We start from the raw sequence: 20,559 nt of genomic DNA, 5'->3' as shown, positions 1-20,559 counted from the left end.
AAATAATTACAGCTATGTACCCCCTCCCACCCTGATTCACCAGTAACCTTTAAATCCAAACTAGAAGAAACCACAAGAGAATCAATGATGTTTTCAGGTAAAATAGGCAGGAAAAGAAAATTACGGTTACTATTGTAGCAATTTCCTCCATCCCTGGCTAAACGGGACAGCATCAGTTATGGGTAATATACAAGAAAGCTCAGAAGAGAAGAACAAAAAATAGGTTTTCTCCAATAAAAAGCCAACATTATTTATTAGAAGCATCCGCAGTCTAGACTTCTGAGCTAGCGGTCATATCTTCCACCTACATGGAGCTTGTGTGTTTGATAAATGTAGGAAAAGTCCAGGTTGCTATCCTACAAATATTCCTGCTTTTTTTTTTTCTTTCAATGGGAATATAGTTATATACTGACAGCATCCGATCATGGTATCAACCTATTATAGGTTCCCAGTCTAAATCTTCCGCATTGAAGCCAGGGACAGAAAACGAGAAATATAGACCCAAAGGACATGAGCCGTGTGGTCCATTTTGGGGTTAAACCGTTTGTAAACAATTTAATCCCTTTGAGTAAGATGGCACCAAGCACCATAATAACTTCACTGAGATTAACCTGCTATGGCGCCTGGAGTGTTTCTTTATCTAATCTGTGGATTGTATGTTTACTGCCTTTTCCCTCTCTACCCATCAGATAAACCTGCATGAAATCTTGCTCAGAGACAGATCTTGAAGACAACTCTTTTAGCTTTTAGCTGAGTCTTTTAGCTGATGGCTTAGAACAGACATAGGCAACCTTCGGCACTCCAGATGGTTTGAACTACACCTCCCATTATGCTTTGCCAGCATTATGGGTGTAAGAGCATTATGGGGGATGTAGTCCACAACATCTGGAGTGCTGAAGGGTGCCTTCCCCTTGCTTACAAGCTACGGATTGAAAGCTCTCTGCCATTAACTTATATTAGAATTCTTTCTCAGGTGATTTTTTTCTTAAGAGACTTGCTTTCTGCCACTTCTATCATGCAGGAATACTATAGAGTCTGGCCCACTGTAAGGCCACAATTTGATTTCTCTCTTCCTTTCTTTGGATAAGCTTGAGACAGAACTGAGAGAGCCATACAGGAAAGCCATACAGCACTGTTATTGTCTCACCCTTTTCACCTTTGGCCATGCCCAGTGAGGTGGGAGAAGATGTCAACCTAATGCTGGTATTCCATAGAACTAATATAAAGATCTTTTATATGATTTATTGTAAAATCATTTCATTGTTGTTCTAACACCTGAGAGGTGGGGATAACACATACGTGGTGATGTCATGGTTTACCTGGACAATGAAACAGAATAAAAACAAAGAAAAAACGAATGATGGTTTTGCTCTTCTCGACAACTCTACTATGAGCTAAACTATTTACAGGAAAACCGCAAATGACAGGATAGATCTAGCTCCGCACATAATGATACAGAAATAAGATCTTACCTTGGAATGTTTCATATATAGCAGTGCTGATGATGTTAGTGAATAAATGTTTATAATATAAACATCTATGTCCAAAGTAAATCTGTGCATAAGGAGTACTTACTGCACATGAAATTCATATAAATTCCTATAACTCTTTAGGAAGGGCAGTGAAGATTTGGGGATTTAGTTCATGTGACCTTATGTTACTCCCTACCCATATGTACAACTGAACTTTATATTTTTATTTCTTTGGTGTTTTGCAGTATCTGCAAGGCCAGTACACGGAATATGTTGCTGAACTCCACGCATTAAATGCACAAGTAGTTATATGGAAACCCTATTAAATAAAAATTGCCTATATGTAATAGATAGTCATGTAAATCACAGAAAAAGGCAAATTAGGACAAACTAGTTTGTTTGTATCTTTGACACATAATTATTTCTCTCCATGCAGAGATAGATTCCTGCTTTTCAACCATACAGATCAATATCAGTCGGGCATTCAGCAGCTGAGCCAGTGGCTGCAGACCGGGAAAATCAAGGTATGCATGTGTATTGTATTTAAACTGTGTGTGGATTGATACACTCACTAACAAACCTCGGAATATTGGTGGATCATAGTAGAACTATTAAACGGGTGTCCCTCTGAAGGTTTTACGTTCTCACTAACATAACAGAAAAGCTGGGTTCTCCATGGTTCATTGGATGATTGGCCCCAGTCTACGTTTCTGATTGTGATGCAGCTCTACACTTTAAAAAAATATGCACATCATATGACCAGAGGTCGCCATAAGATAGACATAGATCCCAAGCATTAAAGCGGACAAAGCATCTAGGAACTTAAAGTACGGCACCTGCTGGAAGTTTATTTTTTAGCTGTAGTCTAGACAATTTGTTAAAAAAAAAGATTACCCTCAGCAGTACTTAGGATTGTGGGAGTTGTTTTTCTAAAACAAGAGACTGCGTTTTTTTGTGTGATTGAGATGAGGTTATGATCATTTTCACGTGTATTCATGAACACAAGCCAGGAGAAATGTATGATGTTAAAGGACCACTATAGGCACCCAGACCACTTCAGCTCAATGAAGTGGTCTGGGTGCTAGGTCCCCCTAGTTTTAACCCTGCAGCTAAAAACATAGCAGTTTCAGAGAAGTGTCAAAAAAGATCCCCATAGAACAGCATTGAGTAATGCTTTCCTATGGGCGGGTTTGAATGAGCGTGCCTTTGGCCGCGCATGCGCATTTGGCTCCACTCGGAAGCTGACGTAGATGGAGGAGGAGAGGTCACAGTTCCGAGGGAGCCTGGCACTGGATTAAGGTAAGCAAATAAATGGTTGGTTGACAATTTTTTCGCCAAGGAACGTGTATACCTGACGCTACATTGTTCCTTTAAAATCTCTGTCTTTGTTTATGCCTTTGAAAAGATGATACGTATATTCTTCAAGTCGTAAACAAGAGATTGCACTAAAAACCTTGGGACATCTTTGCAATCTCCCATATTTATAAACGTATGTTCTGAATAATGCAGATTTCACAAGGTCAAAGTTTGCATTTGCTTTATCCACTAAAATTGAGATGCGGGATTTTAGAACATTTATGATCTCATTGATTGATGACATGTTGATGTTTTACTTGTATAAATAGAAAGCCTGTTGCCTAGGAGTTTCTGAAATTCAAAATACATTGCTCTTTAAGGGTGAAACAGCTGTATATAAGATGGAGGTTATTTTACACGATTTAATGGCTCTGAGTTTAGTTTAATAGATTGATCATACAGGATTGAACTTGCCCTTTAAAATCTAGATTGCCTATTAGGGTAGCGTCAGTCTAATATGTAAATAGTTTAGGGTAATTGTGCAACTCGAACTAAAATTAACTGGTACTTGCTATTTGAGTTGTCTATTTTCACCATGCTTGTGTAATCTGGCTGTTTTGGCTACGATAGTGGCTGATATCAAGAGTGAACTGCTAGCCAGGTGTTTACAGGTTAAGAACTATACCATTAAAATTTGGGTTGCTCATAAAAGTCTAAGAGCCACTTTGGTACTTATTGTAGATGTCACGTTGATATTACACTGGTTTTTTTTTTAATCCCTTTAATGCGTACTTTGGGGGCTATTGCAATGAAAAGATAAGAAAATAGGTGGTCAGCGAAAAGAATAGAATATACATATGATATAAGGGCAATTCCTAGTATATAAATCTACGAAAAATAAGGCAAATTATGGTGCAGTACAATAAATAAGTTAAGAGAAATATGAATAAGTCACGTACAAACTCACTTTTTTGAGCAGTACCAGCTCTATTTAGCAGGCCTGGATGGAAAAATCCCAGTCTATGGATATATGTGGTGAGTATTCTCAGCTTGATTCCAAAATTATGGAGATATCATGTAAGAAAACACAGGGGAAGAAAAATCCCAATGGTATGGTACATAAAATACAGTGTGGTAGAAATGGAGGAGCTAATATTACTCACATAACCCAGAGCAATGTCCTGCTCTGGTGTGAAGCGCGTGAGGTGAAACAATACCCACCCAAGGATATATGTAGAAACCGGATAAGTTGTAGCAGCTGTATGGATGGATACCTCACAGATGGGTATGTTTAACAGCTGTTAAAATGTATTATAAAAAAACAGTTATGTGGGTAAATAAAATTAACAAGTCCTCACTTTATGCGTTTCGCCAAAGCTTTCTCAAAAGTGGATGTTTCTCTGCTTATCTTGCTACATATTTCACAAGGGTGAGAGAATCCCATGTTGGTGATTTGCCGTCATTGTCTGTCTGATATTGAGCACCTTTATACATCCTTTTTTACTAATTGGAATGGAATGAGTCGCCTGTCATGACTTTGGATCTTTAACAGAAGATCACCTTGTCTGAAGGCTTTCAGATTGTATTATACAATAACACCCACATCCAGCCTCTGCTGAACAATGAGACATCTTTCCCTGTGATATTATGTAACACCGAATCTGTTCTTTTTATTAACACGCACTGATACATATTTCAGGATGTGATTTCACAGAGTAACTTACCAAGCTGTTTTATTGAGAAGGCTGTTAACCGCAAAACAACTAACGAACGGCATTCTCTCTGTTAGATGGCTTGTGTTTGTATTAAAAGTAAACAGTCAGATTGAATAGAATAGCTGCAAGTTCTTCAAATTAATTTTTACCATTGACACACATTCTCATTCACAGGCAAAGGAGACTATTGTGCAAGGAATAGAGAACACAGCAGGTAAGGTGGAATGAAATGGTTCATATGAACCGGATTCGTTTGTAAGATTTGGAAAAGGTTCTTCTATCCACATTGCTAGTTTTTGTAGAAGTTCCTTTGAGAAGTGGATTGTTCATGTGGCGAGATAGCAATACTTATGTGCTCACAACTTCGTGGAGCATCATAAATACTGCTTTTTATAACCTATGGGCCCACGAGAATCCTTCTTAGTGGATAGATCCTTCTTAGTTATTTACTTGACCTATGCAGTATCTTGGTATTAATAGCAGCATATATCTATTTCTATCAAACGTAACGGTCATGGTAGGCAGAATTTAGGCTTAAATTAAATGGTATTAAATTTAGAAACATAGAATGTGACGGCAGATAAGAACCATTCGGCCCATATAGTCTGCCCAGTTTTCTAAATACTTTCATTAGTCCCTGGCATTATCTTATAGTTAGGATAGCCTTATGCCTATCCCACGCATGCTTAAACTCCTTTACTGTGTTAACCTCTACCACTTCAGCTGGAAGGCTATTCCATGCATCCACTACCCTCTCAGTAAAGTAATACTTCCTGATATTATTTTTAAATCTTTGTCCCTCTAATTTAAGACTATGTCCTCTTGTTGTGGTAGTTTTTCTTCTTTTAAATATAGTCTCCTCCTTTACTGTGTTGATTCCCTTTATGTATTTAAATGTTTCTATCATATCCCCCCTGTCTCGTCTTTCCTCCAAGCTATACATGTTAAGATCCTTTAACCTTTCCTGGTAAGTTTTATCCTGCAATCCATGAACCAGTTTAGTAGCCCTTCTTTGAACTCTCTCTAAGGTATCAATATCCTTCTGAAGATACGGTCTCCAGTACTGCGTACAATACTCCAAGTGAGGTCTCACCAGTGTTCTGTACAATGGCATGAGCACTTCCCTCTTTCTACTGCCAATACCTCTCCCTATACAACCAAGCATTCTGCTAGCATTTCCTGCTGCTCTATTACATTGTCTGCCTACCTTTAAGTCCTCAGAAATAATCACCCCTAAATCCCTTTCCTCAGATGTTGAGGTTAGGACTCTATCAAATATTCTGTACTCTGCCCTTGGGTTTTTACGTCCAAGATGCATTATCTTGCACTTATCCACATTAAATGTCAGTTGCCACAACTCTGACCATTTTTCTAGTTTACCTAAATCATTTGCCATTTGGCTTATCCCTCCTGGAACATCAACCCTGTTACATATCTTAGTATCATCCGCAAAAAGACACACCTTACCATCAAGACCTTCTGCAATATCACTAATAAAAATATTAAAGAGAATGGGTCCAAGTACAGATCCCTGAGGTACCCGACTAGTGACAAGCCCAAGCTTCTAATATACTCCATTGACTACAACCCTCTGTTGCCTGTCACTCAGCCACTGCCTTACCCATTCAACAATATTGGAATCCAAACTCAAAGATTGCAGTTTATTGATAAGCCTTCTATGTGCAAAAGTGTCAAAAGTGTCAACATTTCATGCATACATTGTGAAAGCAGAAATGCTAGTACATACAGAAAGCCCCCCCCGTATCCGCTAAATTAGGTACCACAGTTTGAATTAACCACTGTTGATCGTGGTCCATAGAGTAAACATGCATAATTTAAATTGCGAGACGTTCTGATTATATCTCATGTGGAGAGATTGCAATGTAACGACTTTTGTTTGATTCAGATACCAATCTTTATAAAGGAGTTTACTCAAAACATGCTGACCTTTTCTGTGCACCTGATAGAGAAATAATTCATTTCATACACCTCTTACAAGACTCGTATAGGACGTAATAAATCGGACTTCCACAATTCATTCAGATCGGCTTACGTTACGCAAGACATATTTATACTCCTTTGAGGGGTATGCTCTCGCCGTTCTGAATATGTACAGGCGGCCTTATTTTTAATTTCTCAGTTAATATTGTGGTTCTCTGATAATACCCCTTGGCAGAGAACTGTATCCTGAAGCAACACAGGCAAATTGGTGTAGTAACCCAGTCTGGGAAACAATAGACCGTCATGCAATTTCACACCTGGCAGAAGGACCTGGGCACTGTGGGTGCCTGTCTTAAAAAGGATAATTTATTTAGGCAAATCATTTTCTGTGATCTGACAAACTGCACATTCCTATACAACCAAATTAACCCTTCTCATGCTGTAATCAGCCCTACCACCTCTACCAGGTAACCAGTCCATGTATGTATTACGCACATCACACATAAAAACTATTTGTATAGTGCCACAATGAATTGTGCTTGCTGGGCTTGACACTACTATATTACGATTTTAATGGAATGCTCTCTAAAGCTATGACCCATTCATACCTGTCAATCAACCATTGACAGAAACCGTTCTAGGCCAGAGGAATATAGGACAAAGCATAGGATTGAGTGACAAGGGAGAGCAGGAGAACCTTCCTACAGATCGTTCTCCTGGTCTCTGTCGCAGTGCTGTAAGTTGGCATCACTGTGGAGGATTGCCTTGCTTCGGGCCAACCACAGCTGAGAAGAGGTTGAAGAGTGGGTTATGGAGTAGTGATTAATTTATGGACATCCAATATAATTGCTCCAAAAGCCGCTATATTATATATCTATCTATCTCTATCTATCAATATAATAAACAATATATTTGCTACCTTGGATGCGGAGATAATTAAATGTGACCCTGGAATGTCAGGTTCAGAAAAAAAAAAAAAAACCAAACTCTTAAAAGAACACTAAGCTTGAAACCCATTTAAGTTTAGTCTGAAAATGTAAAATATTTTTTTGTTTCTTTTTTTATTTTTTTTATTAATCACGTTTTATTGAATTATACAGGTATATATCTCATTAGACAAATTTGGGCGCGCAGGCCCGCAGAAAAGGCGTAAGATATAGAGAACAGGATTAATATAGTAAGAACATAACACTACACGATACATATCGTAGAGTATAAACATTGGCTGTTGCAGGCTCAGGTAGCAGTAGAGCGTCAGTGTCAGGTGATGCCTCGTACCCTCTCGGGAGGCGCAACAGCATAACACTTGTTAGGTACGTTAGTCACCAGGTTCAATCAACTGCGGGCTAGGGCTGTGCGGGTAGTTCTATAGGCAACTGAGCCTTGGGTTCATGTGTGTTTTAGTGAGATGTATGAGAGTGTGGTGTGGTGTAGTGTGTCAGTGTGTGGTAGAACCCGAATGGGTTCGGTGTTGTTGATGTTGTTGAAAGGGAGTGGTGCTGTACGGTCGAGGAATATACAGGGGGCAGAGCGGGGTTAACGGGGTTGCATAGTAGTGTAAAGGGACCCCATCAATAGTCAAGTTGGTTCCGATCTCATAAGGTCCGGTGTGAGTTCTATTTAGGTAGCCAGATAGTGCAAGGATGTATAAGTCCCGTATGCGGTCATCAGTGGGTCTCGTGTCGCCCCGAGGTTCAAGATGTGAGGTGTGTCTGATTCGTTCTCATCCAGTCGCTACTATCCTACCTATCGTGGGTAGACTATCCGTAGTTGCTATGTCAGTGCGTTGGGTGTCTTGTATTTGATAGATTCATGGTCATGAGTTCGTCACCTAGTACAAGTGTGGGTAGTTCATGGGTGTGGGTCTGTCGGCCAGTCCCATGCGCGTGGATGCGGTTCTTAAGAGCGTTCCTGTTGTTGTGAGTTAGTCGTGGTTGTGTGTACGTCTTATCAGTGAGATGCGGGCAGTCCGTGGAGTGTGGTGGCAGCCGTTGCCAGCTGGTTAGGGTTGCTGTAGGTCATATGAGTGTATGGCTGGTGGTACTCGAGGGCTGCGCCGTCCCCCGGGCCCGGTCCCCCCCCCGGCGGACCCCCCCTACGGTCGCGTCCGAAAGACGAGCCATGGTGCCCAGACAGCCGCGCATTTTGCCTCCCTGCCCGTCAGTTCTGCCTGAAGCGATTCCACTGCTCTGATGTCGTCGACTCTGTGGATCCACTCATCCCTGGTGGGGGTATCTGTTGTCCTCCAGTGTATCGGGATAAGCGACTTGGCCGCATTCAGAAGATGGCGTAGGACTGACCTCTTGTAGGCAGCTATTGAGTGAGTGGATATGTGCAATAGGGCCAGTTCGGCTGACCATTCGGTGTCCTCTCCGAGGATCAGGTGAATATCTGATTCAATTTGTTCCCAGAACAGTGTGATGAGTCTACAGTCCCACCAGCTGTGCAGTAGGGTCCCGTTTTCTTCCAGGCACCTCCAGCACGTCGGTGGTGTGGCAGGGAAGATCCTATGTAGTAGTACTGGTGTTCTATACCACATTGATATCAGCTTGTAGTTTACTTCCTGATAGCGAGAGCTAGAGGAGCTCTTATGTTGCCATATTAGAGCTGTCTCCCATTGTGTCTGGGTGAAAGTCTTGTTCATGGCCCATTCCCATCGTCGTTGGAAAATATTGGTGCCTGTTGTGGGCTCGGTCAGCAGGTATTGATAGAGATTCGAGATGGTCCTTTCAAGCGGTGCACCTCGGGTGCAGAGATTCTCATATCGTGTCAGGTCCCTCTGTAGTTTGTCTTTGTGAGGTAAAGATGCTAAGAAGTGTTTCAGTTGGATATATCGGAGAGTGGACATCGGGGATCGTTGGCGGCCTTCTAGCAGTGTGTTCAGTGTCTTTAGGGTGCCGTCCTGGGTGACCTTCCGTATCGGGATGTAGTCCTCGTCCCCCAGAAATTTCCAGGCTTCTGTGGGTAGTCCCCCCCCTATGTTGGGGTTATGGGCAATCGGCATCAGGGGGCTCGGGGTCGGGGATATCCCGGGTGTCTCCCTTAGGCTCTCCCATGTGAGTAGTGTGTGTGCCACTGGGCCCTCGGCCTGTCTCCTGCTGCCCCTTGTCGCCCGTCTCTGCCATACCGACGCCTTCAGCCTTGCTGGGTTGCCCTCCCTGTCCAGGTCCACCCATTGTTTGTCTGTGGTTGTCTCGTGCCACTCGAGGATACGCTGTAGCGTTGCCGCCTGATGATATTTTTTAAAGTCCGGCAACGCCAAGCCCCCCCTGTGTCTGGGTAGGCACAGTAGGTCATGGCGCAGCCTGGATCTTTCCCCTCTCCATATGTAGTGGATGACCGCCGATTTGAGTCTCGAGAAGAATGTCAATGGCAAGGCTATGGGTGTGGTTTGGAACAAGTAGAGGACCCTCGGGAGCACGTTCATTTTGAGGACCGCTACGCGGCCGTGCCATGTTATGTGTGGGTGCGCCCACCTCTTCAGGTCCAGTTCAATCTTCTCTAGGAGCGGTGTGAAGTTAAGTTTATAGATGTCTTGTGGGTCCGAGGGGATCCAGACTCCTAGGTATTTCATCGCCTTTGTACACCAGCGGAAGGGGAATAGAGGGCCCAAGGCCTCGTAGTCCGCCGGCTGGGTTGTAATGTTGAGTGCCTCGCATTTTGTTAGGTTCAGCTTGAATCCCGAGATCTGGCCGAATTTGTCTATTTCGGCGAGTATGCAGGGCAGTGTGATCCGTGGCTGGGAGACAAAGAATAGGAGGTCATCCGCATATGCGGCCACTTTATGTTCCGTGCCTTGCCATGAGTATCCATGTATATCCGGGTGGTTTCGGATCGCTTGTAGGAGTGGCTCCAGGGACAGGGCGAACAGGAGAGGCGACAAGGGGCAACCCTGTCTGATACCGTTCGCGATGCTAAAGTTAGTAGTTAGCGCTCCATTGACCCGTACTGACGCCCTTGGGGAGCTGTATAGGGCCGCGATCCAAGCCATAGTCCGCTGTCCAACGCCCATATGCCGGAGGGTTCGGAACATATATGACCAATCCACTCGGTCAAATGCCTTTTCCGCATCTGTGGATAATAATAGGAGAGGTTTCCGGTATTTCCGTGCGTGGTGTTGTATGGAAAACAGGCGTAACGTACTGTCCCGTGCCTCACGGCCTGGGATAAATCCCGTCTGATCCACATGGACAAGGTTCGGTAGGACTCTTTGGAGTCTAGTAGCTAGGACCTTCGTAAGGAGCTTTGTATCTACGTTCAGCAAGGAAATTGGGCGATAGCTGCTGCATTGTTCTGGGTCCTTCCCAGGCTTAAGTATTACCGTAATAGTAGCCATTAGGGATTCCATGCCAAACTGTGCCCCCTCCGCCACTTTGTTAATAGCTTTAGTTAGCCACGGTAGTAATAATGGGGCGAAGTGTTTGTAATAACCCGTAGAGAGTCCGTCAGGGCCCGGGGCCTTCCCCGTCTTCGTACCTTTAAGCGCCGCGGCTAGGTCGTCGGTTGTAATTAGCTCATCCAGTATGAGTGCCGCTTCTGGGTTGATTCTCGTTTGGATGTTGTCCTGTAGGTACTTCCGCTCTCGTTGTTCCAAGTCTCGTCGGTGTGGTGCGTCCTGGGGTCGGTGTAGATTATATAGCGAGGCATAGTATTCCCGAAACTCCCGCGCTATGTCCTCGGGGAATTGTGATGTGGTTCCCGAGGCCAGGCGAATCTTGCGTACCTGTGTGCGTGTTGATTCTCCTCGTAGTAGCCGTGCTAAGAATTTTCCCCCTTTGTTCGCGTGTGTATAGAAGAAGTTTTTCGATCTTTGAATCGAACGTAGGTGTTGTTGTGTGAGGAGGGTTGTCAGGTTGCGTCGGGCTTCTGTCAGTTCGGCATATGTTTCGACTAGTTGGGAGCGTTTGTGTTGGAGCTCGAGTCGTGAGATGGTGCCGTATAGGGCGGACATCGCCTGTGTGGTTTCCTTTCGTTTGCGGGTTGCGATACCGATAAGGGTGCCACGTATGACACTCTTATGTGCTTCCCATACGGACACCGGGGATGTTCCGTCGGTCCCGTTTTCCTCAAAGTAGTGTTCTAAGGTCCTAGAGATTTCAGTTCGCACCGCTAGGTCCTGGAGTAGGGACTCATTTAGGCGCCAGGACCGGATCGCCGGCTTGAATAGCGGGGATTCCAATTCTATCTGGACCGAGCCGTGGTCAGACCATGTTGCCGGTTCAATGGATGCCTTTCTCAATCGCGATAGGCCTTCCTGTTTAATGAGTATATAGTCAATCCGGGAGTAGCGGTTATGTATTATCGAGTAGTGTGTGTAGTCTCTGCTAGTGGGGTGTAACGTTCTCCAACAGTCAACCAAGGACAGTTCTCCCATAGCCTTCCGTATGGATCTAATGTGGGTCTGAGGTAGGCTGCTGTGCCCCGTAGAGGAGTCTGTGAGTGGGTCCAGGGGGGCATTAAAATCACCTCCTACGATCAGGGCACCCTCCGAGAAGTCGTGCAGTTTACGCAGTGTTGTCCGTAGAAATCGTGCTTGCTTCGAATTGGGAGCATAGATAGATGCGAATGTGAATATTCTGTCGGCTATCATTCCTTTGAGGAAAAGGAAACGACCCTGGTCGTCTGTCAACCTGTCTAGTTCTTGAAATCCTAAGTCGGCAGCTATGAGTATCGCTACTCCTGCCCGTCGAGCCAGCGGGTGATTGTTACAGTAGCTGATCGGATAGTAGGCGTCACGGAGCTTGGGGGCCGCGTCGTCTCGAAAGTGGGTTTCTTGGAGCATGGCGATCGAGATGCGCTTTCGCCTCAACGTCCTCAGTAGGTGGGAGCGCCGTTCCGGCATGTTCAGGCCTCTGCAGTTGAGCGTCATGACTGTCATTGGGGAGCTTTGGTATGCCATGGTCTCGTCCGTTGCTAGGTGTATCCGACCTCAGGGGGTCCGCCCAAGCGGCACAAGACTCCCGGCCGACGGCGCAGCCCCGCGAGGGTATGTGTGTAGTGCTGTCCTATGGGTGCCCGTGTGTCCGGTCGGAGTATATGTAGGAGGTCGTGTGAGTGTCAGGTGGTCTCGTTTATCGTCTGTCGCGTCCCCGACTCTTTCCCTGTGGTGCCAACGTCCAGTCCTTTCGTGCGTGGGGTTGAGTGTAGGTGTAAGGTGGGAAGTGTGGGTTGGGAGATTAAAATAGGGGTGGGCGAGGGGAGCCCCCCTGTGGGGAAGTATCCCCGGTGGATAGGTGTTAATACTATCCTAGAGTCTCCTTCGAGAAGGAGTAACACTTACGCCTCGGCGCGAGTGACCAGGCGTCACCCCGATAACCAGATCGGTAGGTGAGTGTGCCTGTGGCTCCGTCGAGATATATGCGCAAGTGATTATGTAGAGCAATGACTGGGGTCGAAACCGAAAATAGTGAAGCGTATTTAAATGTGTAATCAGATAAGGGTCAATAGTACCCGCTCCAGCCGGTTCCTAGCCCGTATGTTGTTGATCATGGGAGATGTGGATGTACCCGAAGGTGTCCAGTCCAGCAACATATACAAATGAAAATGAGTCAGTTAACATTAATAACAGTTGACATATATAAGGCCCTCAGCGTCCTCCATTGGTCGTGTCAGCCACCGTTCATTTCAGTCTAGTTTCCCTATCTGGTTGTAAATGATTCGTTCTGTCCCCCCTATCCTCCCCGCCCCGCCCTATGCGTCCCGCCAGCCCAAAACATTAGGTGTAGTGGAGCTTAAGTAGGTTTTAAAAGCTTGCTCCCCCCCCGTCCCACGTCCCATGCAGAGTGCCCTTGAGGGTGGGAGGTTCCACCGGGTGCACGAATATAGTATGTGGGGGGCGGGCCTCATCCTCACGTTGGTCCCAGAGGTATACGTGGTCATAATGCTCGTAACACAGTGAGTGGGGGTTATTGTAAAAAGGTAGTGGTAGCGGTGTGGTCTAACACCCGCATCATGGTTGTTGCGGTAGTTCACTTCTCTAGGCCCGTCTCCCCCCCCTTCCCCCCCCTCCCTCCAGCTGTCTCCCCCCCTTAGCTTGTTTCCCTTTTCCTTGTTACTTCTCCTATTCCTCTCTCCCTCCCACTCACCCCCCACCCGCCCCCCCCCACTCACCCCTCCCCCGTCCACCCCCCCCACTCACCCCCTCCCTCCCACAGAGTCCCATTCCCTGTTGTGCGTCTCCCAGACTCCCTTTCTTCGTTACATTACTTTCCCATCAATAGTAGTGGCATACACAGCTGGTCCTCCGGACCTCCCCGGCCCCCACCCCCCGTTTGCAATTCAAAGCTTAATTGAGCATGGTGCTAACAGTTCAGTTAATGCGTGGTATACGAAAGTTAGCAGACATCAGCTTGTGTGAACATACTAAGTGTAGATAACCATATTTGTAAAGGAAAGCAATGATACTTATCATGTCCATGAAGCAAAGTCTGAGATGTGGTATACTGTTATAGTCCAGGAGTGTGAGTCAGAGAGCCCCATCTCACAGTACTGGGCCGCGTGGCAAGGTGAGGGTCCAGCTCGATGCCTCCAGGCAGGAGGGGGAGTTGATCAGCCCAGCTTGCCCCACCATGTCCCCATCCCAAAAAATGCCGGTTAGGGGCCCTTTAGTGAGCGACTGTGGAGGAGGCCCTGCGTATAGGAGAGAGGGGGCAAGATGGCAAGGGGGGGAGAAAACGGGAACCGCAGATGGCAATAAACATGGCAGTCAGGTGGCACATCATTAGGGGGGGGGGGCACAGGCCCAGTCCACTGCGTTCGGTAGGTATGTCATGTGCGAGTGGGCCAGCGGTCAGGACCCGGTCGGTTCAGCAAAGGGGGGACAGTACCTTAATATTGGGAACGTCTCTGCTTCAATGAATCGGTGGATCCACGTGGTCGGTCCTCAATTCTGGGCCGCATGTGCTCCGCGACGGTGATGAGCAGGTCCCGGTGGTGAGTGGTTTCTCTGTCGGCGGGGCATACGTTGTGGTCTTATTCCGGGCCCCAGGATCCAGTTCGGTATAGGTGTAGGAGGGAGCTCCAGTTCTTCCAGAAAGCCGGGGGCCTCATCCGGCCCGCGGAGCGTTACCCAGCCATTCCGGTGTCTTGCCGATAAGGAGAATGGGAAGCCCCACCTGTATGGTATGTTGCGGTCGCTTAGCAGGGAGGTGATAGGCCACAAAGCCCTTGTAGCGTCTAGGGTGGTCGGAGACAGGTCATTAAACAGCGAGATTTGCGCACCATGATAGTCCCATGTGGGCCGGGCTCTAGCTGCCTTCATGATGGCGTCTTTCGTGGCGAATGAGTGGATGCAGCAAATTATGTCTCTGGGGCCTTCCTCCATAGATCGAGGGCGCAGGGCCCTATGTGCCCTTTCATATCTGAGCGGTGGTAGGGTGTCGCCAGGCAGGATCAGGTGGAATAACGCTGTTAGGGTGCTTTCTATGTCTTCTTCGCCTTCTGCCTCAGGCATACCGCGGACCCTAATATTGCATCTGCGGCCGCGGTTGTCGAGGTCTTCGACTGATCTCCTCATTTGGAGCAGGAGATCGCCCTGTCTCGCTATGGCAGTGTCGGTTGCAGTAATTCTGTGTGTTTGGGCCTCGTGGGAGTGTTCCAGGGCTTGTAGTCGGGTGCCCTGTTGTCAGGGTACCTGTGGTCTCTACCTCCGAAAGAGGTAGAGACTTAGCTGTTCCTCCATCCAGACGGTCTGATGGCTCCCTTCCCCGCGGTCTATCCGGTCATGCTAGGCCGGCCGCGAGGGAGTGACTGCCTTTTACAGCATCTAGGCAGGAAGTAGTCATCAGGACACTCCCCCGGAACGACCTGTCAGTCAATTGCTGCAGGACCAATCAAGACGCCTCGGAGGCGTGGTTACTGCTCTGAACAGGGTATTTAACAGAGCTTCTTTCATTAGCTCATTGCCCTGTCGTGGTTCTAGCTTGTTCTAGTCACTCAGTGCTTGTGTATTCTATTATCCCTTTTGGTTGTGACCCGGCTTGTTTACCTTACTCTGCTTATCTCTGTTACCCTTGATTCGGCTTGTCTCTCGCTTACCTGTCTTCTGTTACCCTCGACCTCGGCTTGTCTTTGACCATTCTATACTGTGCTACTTACGTTAGTCCGGCCATTCTAAGGTCCGGTATACGTATCTGGCTACTGTTTGTACTCTGCATGTTGGATCCCTGTCCCGATCCTGACATTACGACAGGGCCAATGGATCCTGCGAGTACAAACAGTCAGCTTGCCTCTCCTGATCCTAGGTTTGCAGCCATGGATCACAGAATGGATCAGATGGCGCTTGCGCTACAGGCTCTATTATCTCGTGCCAATAACCCACCAGAGGAGATACCTAATACCCCTGTTTCTCCTGCCGGTTCAGGTCTAGAGGTAGCCACAGTGGGTGCTTCTTCTCACATTACCCCCCCAGTACGCTATGGTGGGGCTCCTGAGAAGTGTCGTGGTTTCTTAAACCAAATTAGTATCCATTTTGAATTGCAGCCTCGCTCTTATCCTACAGATAGGGCAAAGGTAGGATTTATTATCACCCTACTTATTGAGAAAGCTCTGAGATGGGCCAACCCATTATGGGAGAACGATAACCCATTAGTTTATAACTATAACGCATTTGTAGCTGCTTTTAGAAGAACATTTGATCCTCCAGGTAGAAAGGTTAATGCAGCCAGACTACTGTTGCGTCTGAGACAGGAGAACCGAACACTGGTGGATTATGCACTAGAGTTCAGGTCTCTGGCGTCAGAGGTCAAGTGGAATGAGCAGGCGTATATGGATGTATTTTTGAATGGCTTATCTGAAGTAATCCTTGATGAGGTTGCTACCAGAGAACTCCCTGAGAATTTAGAGGATTTAATTTCGTTCATCTCTCGTATAGATGAACGTTTAAGAGAGAGACAGAACACTCGAGAGAAGTACCGGAGACCTTCTATTAGGTTAGCCCCCGCTTTTCCAAGTCCTGACTCCACGGTATCTTTGCTTCCTGAACCTATGCAGATAGGGTATACCCGCCTCTCTGAGGAGGAAAGACAGTACAGGAGAAGAGAGGGTTTGTGTATGTATTGTGGAGCTAAGGGTCATTTACTCTCAAACTGTTCTAACCGCCCGGGAAACGCTCGCACCTAAGTCTCTCTAGAGGACAGGCCTTGGGTGTTTCTATTTTGTCCTCTAATCCTAAGTATAAAGATCACAGGCTTCTGCTACCAGTTTCCTTAACTTGCGGGAGGGAAGTAGTAAGGGTTAGGGCTTTGATAGATTCCGGTGCTGCTGAGAATTTTATCGACCAAGTCTTTGCCAGTAAAAACAATTTCCCATCCCAGCTAAGGGAAACACCCTTGGCCGTTGAGGCCATAGATGGTAGACCACTACTAGACCCTGTTATCTTTCGTGAAACCATACCCATTGAGTTAAATGTTGGCATCCTACACGTGGAGAATTTATCTCTTCTGCTCATTTCGTCTCCTTCCGTTCCCATAGTTCTGGGGTACCCATGGTTGAAGGAACATAACCCTATTATTGATTGGGAGTTAGGGGAGATACTCTCGTGGGGCCAGGGCTGCCAGGATCGGTGTTTGTGCAAGGTTTCTCCATTAGCTAATATTAACATACAGGAGAATCCTACTCAGTCCACAGAAAGACAAATACCAGACCTTTACCTAGACTTAAGGGCAGTGTTTGACAAGAAGAATGCCGATTCTTTGCCGCCACACAGGTCATTTGACTGTAAAATTAAGCTTCTACCCGGGACTATGCCTCCGAGGGGCCATGTATATCCTTTGTCTGTTCAGGAGAACTCGGTTCTAGAGGAGTATATTCAGGAGAATTTAGAAAAGGGATTCATCAGGAGGTCTTCTTCTCCGGCCGGGGCGGGGTTCTTTTTCATTAAAAAGAAAGATGGCACGCTGAGACCTTGTATCGATTACCGAGGCTTAAATAAAATAACTGTCAGAAATGCCTATCCCATCCCACTGATTACCGAGTTATTTGATCGTCTTAAGGGCTCCAAAATCTTCACCAAGTTAGATCTCAGAGGGGCTTACAATTTGGTGAGAATCCAGCAAGGTCACGAGTGGATGACGGCATTCAATACCCGGTATGGCCATTACGAGTACACTGTTATGCCATTTGGACTATGCAATGCTCCTGCAGTATTTCAAGAGTTGATTAATGAGGTACTTAGGGAGTTTCAGCATGATTGTGTTATTGTTTACCTGGACGACATACTAATACACTCTAAGGAGATTGAGACTCACCATAGACAGGTCAGAAAGGTGTTACTCAAACTTCTGCAACATGGTCTATACTGCAAATTGGAGAAGTGCAGTTTTGATCAGTCTCAGGTAGACTTTCTTGGGTACGTGATTTCTGGGGAAGGTTTTAAAATGGATCCTGGTAAACTCCAATCTATTTTAGACTGGCCTTTGCCCAAAGGACTCAAGGCTGTCCAAAGGTTTATTGGTTTCTCCAACTACTATAGGCGCTTCATTAAGGGTTACTCCTCTATCATTGTGCCTATTACCAATATGACGAAACAAGGGGCTGATACTAAGTTCTGGTCTGAGGAAGCTCTTGGTGCTTTTAAGACTCTCAAGGAACTTTTTGCCTCAGCTCCCATTCTAGTTCATCCTGATACGACTCTGCCTTTCCTGCTCGAGGTCGATGCTTCTGAGACAGGAGTTGGGGCTGTTCTGTCTCAAAGGTTAGGGGTGGATAAACCGTTACACCCTTGTGGTTTCTTCTCTAAAAAATTTTCTGGGCCTGAGAGCAGATATGACATCGGGGAGAGGGAACTGTTAGCGGTCATTAAGGCTTTAAAGGAGTGGAGACATTTACTGGAAGGGACACTACACCCTGTTACTATCCTAACGGATCATAAGAACTTGTCTTATATTGGGGAGGCTAAGCGCTTGTCCGCCAGGCAGGCTCGCTGGGCTTTGTTCCTCACTCACTTTAATTATGTACTTACGTATAGACCTGGTTCTAAGAACTCTAAAGCCGATGCTTTGTCTCGTCAATATGAACCATCCACTATAACTGAACCACTTCTGTCATCCATAGTTCCTAAGGGGAATATCATCGCGAACACGAATCTCAGGATTCACTCTCCATTGCTTTCTGAGATCATGAAGTTTCAGCATTTGGCACCCAAACAGACTCCTGGGGATCGACACTTCGTTCCTGCCGCTCTCCAACTGGAGGTGCTACGCTGTCTCCATAACAGCAAGGTGGCTGGGCATCCTGGTATCCGCAAGACTTATGCGCTGGTCTCTAAAGATTTTTGGTGGCCTGACTTACGCAAGGATATTAAAGAATTCATCGGGGCATGTGAAGTTTGTACCAAGACCAAGCTACCCCATTCGCTTCCATGCGGATTTCTGCACCCTTTAGAGGTTCCTGAAAAGCCTTGGTCCTGTCTGGCAATGGACTTCATTGTTGATTTGCCTATCTCTAAAAAGCAGACTGTCATCCTCACTGTGGTAGACAGATTTACTAAAATGGCTCACTTCATTCCCTTACCTAAACTCCCATCTTCGCCCGAATTAGCGGAGATATTCGCCAGGGAGATTTTCCGGTTGCATGGGATACCTTCCCAAATTGTCTCTGACAGAGGCTCCCAATTTGTTTCCCGTTTTTGGAGATCATTCTGCTCCCAACTAGGCATCAAATTGAATTTCTCCTCTGCCTATCATCCTCAGTCCAATGGAGCTGCTGAACGCACTAACCAAAAAGTTGATCAATTTCTACGTTGTTTTGTTTCAGAACACCAGGACGATTGGGTCGGTTTGATTCCTTGGGCGGAGTTTGCACACAACAATCTCGTTTGCGATTCTACTCATTCAAGCCCCTTCTTCATGAATTATGGTTTTCATCCGTCTATTCTTCCTTCGGATTCTCCTTCCCAGGGGGTGCCGTCGGTTGATGTTCATGTTGCCAATTTGAGGAAGTTGTGGGATCAAACTCGACAAATCCTTGTGCACAACTCTATGTTGGTTAAGAAACACGCTGATAAACGTAGAAGGGCGGCTCCGGTCTTTGTTCCAGGTGATAGGGTATGGCTGAGCACGAGGAACATCCGTTTAAAAGTGCCATCCATGAAGTTCGCTCCTCGTTATATTGGACCCTACAGGGTGCTGACCCGTATCAATCCAGTTGCGTATCGTTTAGCTCTTCCTAATACCTTACGCATCCCGAACTCGTTTCACGTTTCATTGCTGAAACCACTCATATGTAACAGATTTTCCTCCACAATAGCCCCTCCTCGCTCCGTTCAGGTGGAGGGTCAGGAGGAGTATGAGGTTAACTCTATTATTGATTCTCGAATCTCCCGGGGGAGAGTACAATATCTGGTTGATTGGAAGGGATATGGTCCTGAGGAGAGGAGTTGGGTACCTCAGGAGGATGTTCATGCTCCCCGTCTCCGCAGGGCGTATCACTCTCGCTTCCCATCTCGTCCCGGTTCATTCCGCCCGGTGGGCGTATCTGAGAGGGGGGGTACTGTCAGGGTACCTGTGGTCTCTACCTCCGAAAGAGGTGGAGACTTAGCTGTTCCTCCATCCAGACGGTCTGATGGCTCCCTTCCCCGCGGTCTATCCGGTCATGCTAGGCCGGCCGCAAGGGGGTGACTGCCTTTTACAGCATCTAGGCAGGAAGTAGTCATCAGGACACTCCCCCGGAACGACCTGTCAGTCAATTGCTGCAGGACCAATCAAGACGCCTCGGAGGCGTGGTTACTGCTCTGAACAGGGTATTTAACAGAGCTTCTTTCATTAGCTCATTGCCCTGTCGTGGTTCTAGCTTGTTCTAGTCACTCAGTGCTTGTGTATTCTATTATCCCTTTTGGTTGTGACCCGGCTTGTTTACCTTACTCTGCTTATCTCTGTTACCCTTGATTCGGCTTGTCTCTCGCTTACCTGTCTTCTGTTACCCTCGACCTCGGCTTGTCTTTGACCATTCTATACTGTGCTACTTACGTTAGTCCGGCCATTCTAAGGTCCGGTATACGTATCTGGCTACTGTTTGTACTCTGCGTGTTGGATCCCTGTCCCGATCCTGACACCTGTGCCGTCACCTCCGTCCGGAGACCGGCTAGTTCCGCCCGCATTGCGTCCTGGATCGTGGTGGTCAGGACCAGGAGGTCTGCT

General features: G+C 46.4%; 1 protein-coding gene across 4 annotated transcripts in view; it reads left to right on the top strand.

Moving 5' to 3' along the window:
• The window catches only part of PTGR2 (prostaglandin reductase 2), a 54,419-nt gene that overhangs the window by 32,333 nt on the left and 1,527 nt on the right, over nucleotides 1-20,559 (top strand). For all 4 annotated transcript variants that reach the window (XM_063439177.1, XM_063439178.1, XM_063439179.1 and 1 more), the window contains exons 8-9: nucleotides 1,909-1,996; nucleotides 4,658-4,697. In XM_063439177.1, the coding sequence (XP_063295247.1) occupies nucleotides 1,909-1,996; nucleotides 4,658-4,697 (128 nt within the window). The remainder of the gene's footprint in view (nucleotides 1-1,908; nucleotides 1,997-4,657; nucleotides 4,698-20,559) is intronic.

Source organism: Pelobates fuscus, chromosome 13 (assembly GCF_036172605.1).
Source record: "Pelobates fuscus isolate aPelFus1 chromosome 13, aPelFus1.pri, whole genome shotgun sequence".
NCBI classification, from domain to species: domain Eukaryota; kingdom Metazoa; phylum Chordata; class Amphibia; order Anura; family Pelobatidae; genus Pelobates; species Pelobates fuscus.
The sequence above is the reverse complement of the archived record's forward strand: the minus strand, read 5'-3'. Positions and strand labels throughout refer to the sequence as shown.